This window comes from Theropithecus gelada, chromosome 4, assembly GCF_003255815.1.
Source record: "Theropithecus gelada isolate Dixy chromosome 4, Tgel_1.0, whole genome shotgun sequence".
NCBI lineage: Eukaryota > Metazoa > Chordata > Mammalia > Primates > Cercopithecidae > Theropithecus > Theropithecus gelada.
The window spans coordinates 6866202-6877123 of record NC_037671.1 but is presented as its reverse complement, the minus strand read 5'-3'; the positions used below and the strand labels follow the sequence as shown (position 1 = coordinate 6877123).

At 38.2% G+C, this 10922-nt stretch overlaps 1 protein-coding gene across 3 annotated transcripts in view; it reads right to left on the bottom strand.

Moving 5' to 3' along the window:
• Window positions 1–10922, bottom strand: part of C4H6orf201 (chromosome 4 C6orf201 homolog) — a 50565-nt gene that overhangs the window by 15525 nt on the left and 24118 nt on the right. The window contains exon 3 of one of the 3 annotated variants that reach the window (XM_025382672.1): window positions 210–286. The exons of the other annotated variants lie outside the window; for them this stretch is intronic. Coding sequence (XP_025238457.1) covers window positions 253–286 — 34 coding nt within the window. The 3' untranslated portion in view covers window positions 210–252. Of the gene's footprint in view, window positions 1–209; window positions 287–10922 lie in introns of those variants that run through there. 3 annotated transcript variants of the gene reach the window in all.

The window sequence follows — 10922 nt, the reverse complement described above, 5'->3', positions numbered from 1 at the left end:
CATAGGGTTTTGGTAGTAGAGAGTCTTACGTCTTTTGACATGAATCGTTGTTGCCAGGAACACTGGAACATGGTGCCTGGGGTCCTACTTTGAAAAGCACTCACAGCATTACAGGCTGAAGTCATGTCTTTGAATGCCACTATAGCACTTTGACGTCCACAAACAGTGACTGACTGAATTGGGCCAAACGCGGACAGCCTACAGATCACTGACTTGAGGTCTTCGGTGGGTTGCATGTTCTTTTTCAGCCATCTAGCAAGGGAGCAAAATGGAAGGAATAGTATTACTAGAAAACAAGAATCTTAGTTGGGTTTTTTTTTTTTTTGGACAATTTAATAAAGAGGCATGAAGGGAAAATTGGGTCATTTCATTGGAAAGCAATGCTCTGCATCAGTAATTGTTTTCTTATTTGTTAGAGAGTCCCATTGTTTCATGTGGTAGTTTACGGAAGGCATACCTGCAAGCGCCCTTGATTGACCTTGCAACATCCTGTCTTGATTTCATAGCTCTCACTTGACAAGGACTGAGGGTGTAATTCCAAGGGCTACAGAAGAGGATGGGATATTTTGCTTTTCCTAGTCTTCCGTTTGACCTTTTCTTCAAGGTCAAAGTTAGCTAACTCGCCAAATCTCGTAACTTTTTAGTTCTAAATTGTTTATTCCAGTAATTGTAATCCAAAATGTTCAGTTTTATCGAAAATAGAATAGAAATAAGCATTAGTTTCGATTGAGCAGTTACTAGTGCTTATTGCCCATTATCATATTTTATCCACCAAAAGCAATGCCAAAAATTAAAAATTAGGTCTGTTGCTACTACCCATTTTCAAGTAGGCATCCCGAGACATAGAGATTAGCTTCTCCAGAGTCAAATTTCTGGTAAATGTCAAAATGAAGATAAAAACCCAGGCAGAGTTTTCATTCCACAATGGCAGCACAAGCCAACTACTGCCCATTCCTCCCACAAATTACAACTAAAATCTCTACATGAAATATGAAAAAGAACTACTTGAGCATGCCGAAATTAATCAAAAGCAGGTGGACTGTGGAAGGGTGTCAAAATACAGAGAAGCGACTACACAAGGATACGTTTCCCAGATTACAAGAAACACAATTGCTGGAATCTATCTCCTGAGCATGGTGTTAGAAGTAATGGCAAAAACTGCAATTACTTTTGCACCAACCTAATACTTTTGCCTCAAAGGCACAGCCCTATTGTGGAGCAGTGCTGTGATGACCATGGAGTGGCCAGCCAAATAGAAGCTGAGGAAAACAAAAACACCTTGAAAAGAAAAAGGGCCCTCTGGGGGCTAAAGAGTGAAAGCAAGAAGAGAATCCCAGAGCAGAGAGAAAGAAGTTCTAATTCTGCGTATGAACCCGGATAAGTCTGATTCATAAGTGAGACAGACTCAAACCAGCAGAGCAAAGGCTTTGTGAAGTGTACTGGGATTTTAACCACCACCCACAGAAGATCAAAACAGCTTGTAGTCAATCTAACCAGATTGATTTCTTGCCAAAACAAAAACAGCATTTTCCAGATGATTGTAACATGATCCACAAAAACATAACTTCCATCCAATGCCACAATATAGTAAATATTATACCTTGTAGATCCTGGGATCCCTGTGCAGTTGCTTCTCTGTCTATTATGTCATATGGATCCACAATCCATCCATACAATAGAATATCTAAGGCCCTAAGAAGAATATTTACAAAATGTTGTGACATAGAAACAAACATGGAAATGTGAACACTTGGGTGAAATAGACAATCTGCACATGTCAATCCTGAGATGACCTGGACTTTGGAATTTTTACACACAGTCTTATAGTTCTTATTACTACATCCCATGAGGTCAAGAAAAATACACTAGAAATGATTTTAAAATATATGAATTTTCAAAAGAGAAATGTTGAAAAGAGAACCAAACAAAATTTAGAACTAAAAATGTAAAAAATAAAAATTCACTGAGGAGACTCACTAGATGCAAACTAGATGAAAAAGGAAGGAGTCAGTGAACCTTGAAGATATATCAATAGAATTTAATATGAAGAACAGAGATAAGAAAATACAAGGAAAAAATGAATTAACAGTGATAGCAGCAAGATGATGAAAGAGGAAGTTCTAAGCCCTCATACACCCATGGAAACATCAAATAAATACAGACCGACTAAAATAACTTTGGAAACTAGTCAAATACCTCCAGCAAACAAGTGAATGCCCAATCAAGAAAGTCACCTTAAAAATGGTAGGAATTGGCAGGGCGCAGTGGCTCACGCCTGTAATCCAAGCACTTTGGGAGGCCAAGGCAAGCGGATCACAAGGTCAGGAGTCCGAGACCAGCCTGGCCAACACGGTGAAACTCCATCTGTACTAAAAATATAAAAAATTAGCCAGGTTTGATGGCACACGCCTGTAGTCCCAGCTACTCAGGAGGTTGAGGCAGAAGAATCGCTTGAACCTGGGAGGTGGAGGTTGCTATGAGCCGAGATTGTGCCACTATATTCCAGCCTGGGTGACAGAGTGAGACTCCATCTTAAAAAAAAAAAAAAAAAGTAGGAATTTGTGGGGAAAAGACAGAGAGATCAGACTGTTACTGTATGAAAAGAAAAGGGGGAAATGTGGGGAAAAGAAAGAGAGATTAGACTGTGATCTCTCTACTGTGTAGACACAGTAACAGTCTGATCTCTCTTTCTTTTCCCCACAGGAATTTTTGTAATATTTGCTCTTGCCTTCTTCCCTGTGTGGTGCAGTCAGAGGCAACTGGCCCAATCCCCTGTTCCCTCCCTCAGGACAGGAGCAGAGTGAAACTTGTTGCAACATCCTGGCCTGTCTGTGGGCTGCCTATGGAACTGGTGTCTGTAACGTCCAACTCAGATATCAGACAGGAAACAGCAAATAGTTTTGATTTCAGGCTGGAAGCCACAGAAGGCAGTGGTGAGCAATGCAGCACATGAAAACTACACAGGGATTGCTGCCCTGTGGGCTTCTGAGGGCAGGAGATTACAAACAGAAGAATACAATAGAGTATCTAAGGCCCTAAGAAAAAGCTGCAGTGAGACTCTTTAGGGAATGAAAACCTTTAAAATCAACTGTGATGGGGAGAGGGGGCCCACGAACACATTCACAGGAAGGAAGCATGCCTAGAAAATACCGGAGAAGACCTGGACTAATCTCAGACTAGTAAAGGTCTCATGGGCTCACAAATTAGTGAGGTCTTACATGCCAGCCTGCAAAGACTGGGAGAGTGGCCACATTTTTTTTAAATACCCAATTTTCAAAAAGAGATCATAAGGCATGTAAAGAACCAGAAAAAGATGGCCCATTCAAACGAAAAAAAATACATCTCCAGAAACAGTTCTGGAAGAAACACAGGCATCAGGCTTACTAGACTTTAAAACAACTGTCGGCCAGGTACAATGGCTCATGCCTGTAACCCCAGCACTTTGGGAGGCCAAGGCAGATCACTTGAGGCCAGGAGTTTGAGACTAGCCTGGCCAACATAGTGAAACTCCATCTCTACTAAAAATACAAAAAAATTGGGGCATGATGCTGCACACCTGTAATCCCAGCTACTCAGGAGGCTGAGGCATGAGAATCACTGGAACCCAGGAGGCAGAGGTTGCAGTGAGCCAAGATCACATGACTGCACTCCAGCCTGGGTAACAGAGTGAGACTCTGTTTCAAAACAACAAACAACAACAAAAAAACCCCACAACTGTCAAATATACTCCCAGAACTAAATAAAAACATGAACAAAGAACCAAAGAAAGGAAAGCATATGAACAAAATGAGAATATCAACAAAGATAGAAATCATAAAAAAAAATTCTTGAGCTGAAAAGTACAATAACTGATTTGAAAATTTTATTAGAGGAGTTCAACAGCAAACTCAAGTAGAAGAAAGAATAAGCAAATTTGAAATCAGCTCATTTGAAATTATTGCATTTGAGAAGCATACAGAAGAAAAATACAATGAACAGAGGCTTAGGGACTTATGAGATGCCATCACGCTGACCAATATATGCATAATGGGAGTCCCAGAAGGAGGTGAGAAAAATGAGAAGAGTGACTATTTGAATAAATAATAGCTGAAAACATGCCAAATGTGAGGAAAGACATGGATATACAAATCCAAGCTCAATGGTCTTCAAGTAGGACAAACCTAAAGAGACCCATATGGAAATACATAATCAAAGCTGGCAAAGGTGCCAGATAAAGAGAATCTTGGAAGGTATCAAGAGAAAAGTTACTCATTATGTACAAGAGATCTGCAATAAGACTATCAGTGTATTATTTCAGTAAGAACCTTGGAGATTAGAGGCAGTGGGATGATATATTTAAAGTGCTGAAAATTAAAAAAAAAAAAACAAACAAAAAAACAACTGTCAACTGAGAATTCTATACCTGGTAAAATATTTCTTCAAAAATGAGGGAGAAATTAAGACATTCCCATAAAAACAAAAGCTGAGGGAGTTTATTATTACTACACCTGACCTACAAGAAATGTTAAAAGAAGTCCTTCAGTTGGAAATGAAATAATGCTAGATGGAAGACATATGAAAATATAAAGTTCTCCAGTAAAGGTAAAAATATGAACAAATATAAAAACAGTATGAATGTAATTTTTGTTTATAGCTCCACTTTGGATTTTCTACAGTATTTAAGAGACAATTGCATAAAATAATTATGAATCTATGTTAATGAGTATATAATATTAAATGGTATAATTTGTGACATCAATAACATAAGGGGAGAAGAGCTTTAAGGAAGTAGAGTTTTTATATGCAACTGAAGTTAAGTTGGTATCAATTAATATAGATCATCATAACTCTAGGATATTATATGTAATGCCCAAGGTAAACACCAAGAAAATATACACAAGCAGAAGTGAGAAAGGAATCAAAATGTGCCATTACAACAACTTTAAACATAAAGAAAGGAAGGCAGTAATCAAGGAAATGAGGGAGAAAAAAAGCTGTAAGGGACAGAGAAAACAAAATGGCAAAAGTAATTGCTTTCTTAGCAATTACTTTAAATATAATTGGATTGAAAACATATCAAAAATCATAAGTTGGCAGAGTGGATATAAAACCAGAATCAACTGTATACTGTCTAAAAGAGTCTCACTTTAGATCTGAGGATATGAGTAGGGTGAAAGTGTAAGGATTAAAAAGATATTCCATGCCAATAGTAATAAAGAGACAGCAGAAATGGCTATACAATTGATAAAATAGACTTTAAGTAAAAAACTGTTAAAAGAGACAAAGAAAGACATAATGTAATGCTAAAAGGTTCAATTTACCAAGAAGATATGACAATTATAAACATATACACTAAATATTAGAGCTCCAAACTGTATGAAGCAGACATTGACAAAATTGAAGAATAAATGGCTCTGCAATAATAGTAGAAAACTTCAATACCTCCACTTTCTTCAGTGGATAGAGAACCAGGCAGAAGATCATAGGGGAACATAGGACTTGAAAAATACTATAGACCAACTGGACCCAACAGACACGTACAGTACACTGCACTTAATGACAACAGAATATGTATTTTTTAAGTGCACATGGAGCATTTTCCAAGAAAGATCATACGTTAAGCCATAGGACATCTTAATAGATTAAAAATTGAAATATGAAATATCATTTCTGATCACAATGAAATGAAACTAGAAGTTAACAGCAAAAACCTGGACAATTCACAAGTACGTAGAAATTAAATAACACACTTTTAAATAACCAATGGGTCAAGAAAAATCACAAAAAAAAAATTAAAATATCTTGACATGAATGAAAACACTACAAACCAAAACTTATGGGAGGATGTGAAAGCAGTGCTAAAATGGAAATTTGCAGCTGCAAACACATTAAGAAAAAAGAAAGATTTCAAATAACCTAGATTTACACCATAAAAAACTAGAAAAAGAACAAACTAAAACCAAAACTAGCAGAAAGAAGAAAAAAATAAAGATTAAAGATAAATAAATACTAGCAATGAACATTCCAAAAAGGAAATTGAGAAAAACCATTCAATTTGTAACATCAAAAATAACCAAGTTTAGGAATCAGTTTATCCAATGAGGCAAAAGACTGTGTGAAAACTAGAAAAAATTACTGAAATAAATTACAGAAGACATAAATAAATGGGAAGACTTCACATGTTCATGGATTAAAAGGCTTAGTATTATTGAGATATTAACACTACCCAAAGTGATTTGCACATTTAATGAAATTCTATCAAGATCCCAACAATGTGTTTGCAGATATATAAAATGTATTCTAAAATGCATATGGAATCTTAAGGAACCCCAAATAGGCATAATTACCATACGATCCCTCAATTCCACTTCTGGGTATGTCTTAGTGCATTTTTGTTGCTATGATAGAATACTACAAACTGAGTAATTTATAAAGAAAATGTATTTATTTGGCTCATGGTTCTGGAGCCTGGGAATCCAAGATTGAGGGGCCACATCTGGTAAGGGTCTTCTTATTGCATCATATCATGGCAAAAGGCATAGCATGTCAAGGAACCACACATGTGAAACAGAAAAAGGAGGTTGACTTTCTGACATACTAACCCACTTCCACAATAATGGCATTCATCCCCTCATGAGAGCAGAACCTTCATGACCTAATCACGCCTTAAAGGTCTCACCTTTCAATACATCACATGGCAATTAAATTTCAACATAAGTTTTGGAGAAGACATTTAAACCATAGCAGAGAATATACCCCAAATAATTGACTAGCAGAGACTTGAACAGATATTTGCATACAAAGCATTATTCACAAGATAGAAAACTAAAAACAACCCAAGTATCCATCAACAGATGAATGGATAAACAAAATGTAGTCTATATGTAGAATGAAATATTATCAGCCTTAAAAAAGAATAAAACTCTGATACATGCTACAACATGGATGAACCTTGAAGACATTATGCCAAGTGAAATAAGCCAGACACAAAAGGACAAATATTGTATGATTCAATAGGCAAATTCATACAGTCAGAAAATAGAATAATGGTTACAAGGTGCTGAGAAGATAAAGGAGTAGGAAATTATTGTTTAAAGGAGAAAGTTTCATTATGGGATGATGAAAATGTTCTAGAGAAGGATAGGGATGATGGTTGCATAACAATGGGAATGTACTTAATGCCACTAACTTAATTACACTGAAGCACTTAAAATGGTAAATCTTATGTTATGCACATTTTACTGTAAGAAATATTTTTTAAAAAGCAATGCAATTCACCATATTAATAGAATAAAAGAAACACATTATTCATAGATACAGAGAAAGCATTTGACAAAATTCTACATTCATGTGTAATAAAAACAACTAGAAGCAGTAGGGAATTTTCTCAAACTTATAAAAGGAATCCGCAGAAACTTAGAGTAAACAAAACACTGAATTGTTTTTTCTGTGAGATTGAGAAAAAAATGAAAGATGTCTGCTTTTACCACATCTGTTCAACACTGTGCTGAAAATCTTAGTCATTGCAATAAGGCAAAGAAAGGAAATAAAAGAATAAAGAATGGAAAGGAAGATGTAAAAATGTTTCTGTATTTGCAGATAATATGACTATTTACATTAAAAAAATCCCAAGGAATTATATGATCCAGCAATCTCACTTCTGGGTATTTATCCAAAAGAATTGAAATCAAAATCTTGAAGAGACATTAACACCTCTATATTGATTGAAGCACCATTCACAATAGCCAAAGTATGGGGAAAATGTAAATGTTTGACAGAGAAGTGGATAAAGAAAATGTGGTATATATATACACTGAAATACTTGTCAGCCTTTTAAAAGACAGAAATTCTGTAATATGTGACAACGTAGACTCACCCTGAGGACATGCTAAGTGAAATAAGCCAGTCACAGAAATAATGCATGATTCCGTTTATATGAGGCATCTAAAACAGTCAAAATCATAGAATCAAAGAGTGGAATGATGGTTACCAGGGCCTTGTGGGAGGGGGAAATGCGAGTTAATAATCAACCGGCTTAAAGTTTCACGTAATCAAATGAATAAGCTCTAAATATCTGTTTACAACACTGTCCACAATAATGTATTACGTGCTTAAAAATTGTTGAGAGTTTTAAGACCTCATGTAAAGTGTTCTTATCACAATAAAAGAGAAATCCCAGAGAATCTAAAAAATAGCTACCAGAAGTAATACATTAATGTACAAGTTTGCAGTATACTACGATAATAAACAAAAATCAATTGTACCCTTATATTTCATATTTTTCATTTACAGTGGTGCTATAAACTATAAAATACCTAGTGTCGAGGCTCAGAAAATGATACTCTAGAGTATGGCACTTTGGCATGTTGAATGCTTTGGATTAAATGGAAGGCCTCCAAACCAAGGTCTCTCTAACCTTCCCTTGTTTCTTCCCACAAGTGCAGGGAGGGGCTCTTTCTAAAGTTCCCATATCTGACTGAGGGAAGTTATTCTCAAAGAAAAACAATTGCCTTTAATATTATGTCTGAACTCTCATTAACCAGGAAAGATTAATCACCAAAGAAAAAATAAAGGTTGTCACCACACCCACCTAGACAGACTTTTCATGTACTCTTCTGAGGGCTATTCTGAGAGACTTTATCTGCATAAGGCAAACTGTTCATGGTGCAGTTCCACCCCTCACCTTCCCATAACTTGTCGCCATCTCTCCCAGGGCTCAGAGGGACTGTGTCCCAGGCTATTGTCTCTTTTTTGGGCCCAGTCATCTTCCCTAAATATAATTTACTTTTCCTCTAAAATTCCTTACATCCCCCACCTTCCTCTCCTCTATGAAGGGGCCATTTAGTCATCAACCACCTGGCCCTTCTTTGAATTTTCATAATTTGTGTGACTCCCATGCACTTGTACCTTAATAAATCTGTATGCCTTTTCTCCTGTTAATTTGTCTGTTGTTGAGTTTAGCAGACTGCTTTCATCAACCTTCAGAGGGAAAAAGGAAAGCTCCTTTTACCCCTGTGCTAGTAATAAATATAACAAAAAATATCTAAGACTTCGTCACTGAACTACAAAACATTATTAGGAGACATTAAAGAAGACCTAACCAAAGGGCAAATATATCCTGTCCATGTTGAAAGTCTCAATATTATTAAGATGGAAGGTCTTCCCTATTGATCCTGATTCAACTCAATCCCAAACAAATTCTAGTAGTCTTTTTGTAGAAACTAACAAATTGGTTCTAAATGTTTATGGCAATGCAAAGAACCTAGAATAATCAAAGCAATTTTTAAAGCAGAAGATCAAAGTCAGATGCCTAACACTACCTTATTTCAGGACCTGGCCACAGTAAGAAAGTCTTGTTTGGGCAAAGACATATAGATAAATGGAGCAAAATAGGATCCAGAAATACACGCAAATATATGTGGAAAATCATTTTTTATGAATGTGCCAAAGCAGGCCGGGTACAGTGGCTCATGCCTGTAATCCCAGCACTTTGAGAGGCCAAGGTGGATGGATCACTCTCAAGTGAGTTCGAGACCAACCTGGCCAAACATGGTGAAACCCAGTCTCTACTAAAAATACAAAACTTAGTTGGGTGTGGTAGTAGGCACCTGTAAACCCAGCTACTCTGGAGGCTGACACAGAAGAATTGCTTGAACCCGGGAGGCAGAGGTGGAGTGAGTCAAGATCACACCACTGCACTCCAGCCTGGGTGACAGAGCAAGACTCCATCTCAAAAAAGGGGGGGGCCAACCCCCTTTGGGTGTCCTCCCTTTGTATGGGAGCTCTGTTTCCACTATATTAAATCTTGCAACTGCACACTCTTCTGGTCTGTATTTGTCATGGCTCGAGCTGAGCTTTGGCTCGCTGTCCACCACTGCTGCCTGCCACCGTCGCAGACCTGCCGCTGACTTCCACCCTTCCGAATATGGCAGGGTGTCCTCTGTGCTCCTGATCCAGCAAGGCACCCATTGCCACTCCTAATCGGGCTAAAGGCTTGTCATTGTTCCTGCATGGCTAAGTACCCAGGTTCATTCTAATTGAGCTAAACAGTAGTCGCTGGGTTCCACGGTTCTCTTCTAATAGAGTTATACCTCTCACCATATGGCCCAAGATTGCATTCCTTGGAATCTGTGAGGCCAAGAACCCCTGGTCAGAGAACAAGAAGCTTGCTGCCATCTTGGAAGCAGCCTGCCACCATCTTGGGAGCTCTAAGAACAAGGACTCTCTGGTAACATTTTGGTGACCACGAAGGGACTCTCCAAAGCTGTGAGTAATATTGGACCACTTTCGCTTGCTATTCTGTCCTATCCTTCCTTAAAATTGGAGGAAAATACCGGGCACCTGTCGGCCAGTTAAAAACTATTAGCGTGGCCACCAGACTTAAGATTCAGGTGTGAGGCTGTCTGGGGAAGCACTTTCTAACAACCCCCAAACCTTCTAGGTTGGGAGCGTTGGTCTGCCTGGAACCAGCTTCCGCTTTCAATTTTCCTGGGGAAGCCGAGGGCCAACTAGAGGCAGAAAGCTGTCATCCCGAACTCCTGGCGTTAGCTGGTTGAGATCATGGCACAGCCGAAGCCTCTACTCAACAGTCTCCCATGTGTGTGCCCCTACTTTTCCTTCTGACCCATACCTCCTGGGTCCCAACCACGAATTTCTTGAAAGTGTAGCCCCGAAATTCTCCTTACCTCTGAATCTACTTCCTCCGATCTCTGTCTCCTAGGTACTAATGCTTGAGACCTTCACTTCCTCTCCCAAGTATTAGAGCAAGTTTTATCTCCAAAGGGATCTAAGGAAGCTCTATGCTGTGTCCTTATGCATCTAGGCTATGAACCCAGGGAGTCTTTTCCCTGGTGTCCCTCCCAATTTAGGCATACTGCTCTAGATATGGGCAGTTATGTGAGACCCATTGCCCACCACGCTTGCCAGGGCCTTAGAACTGATGA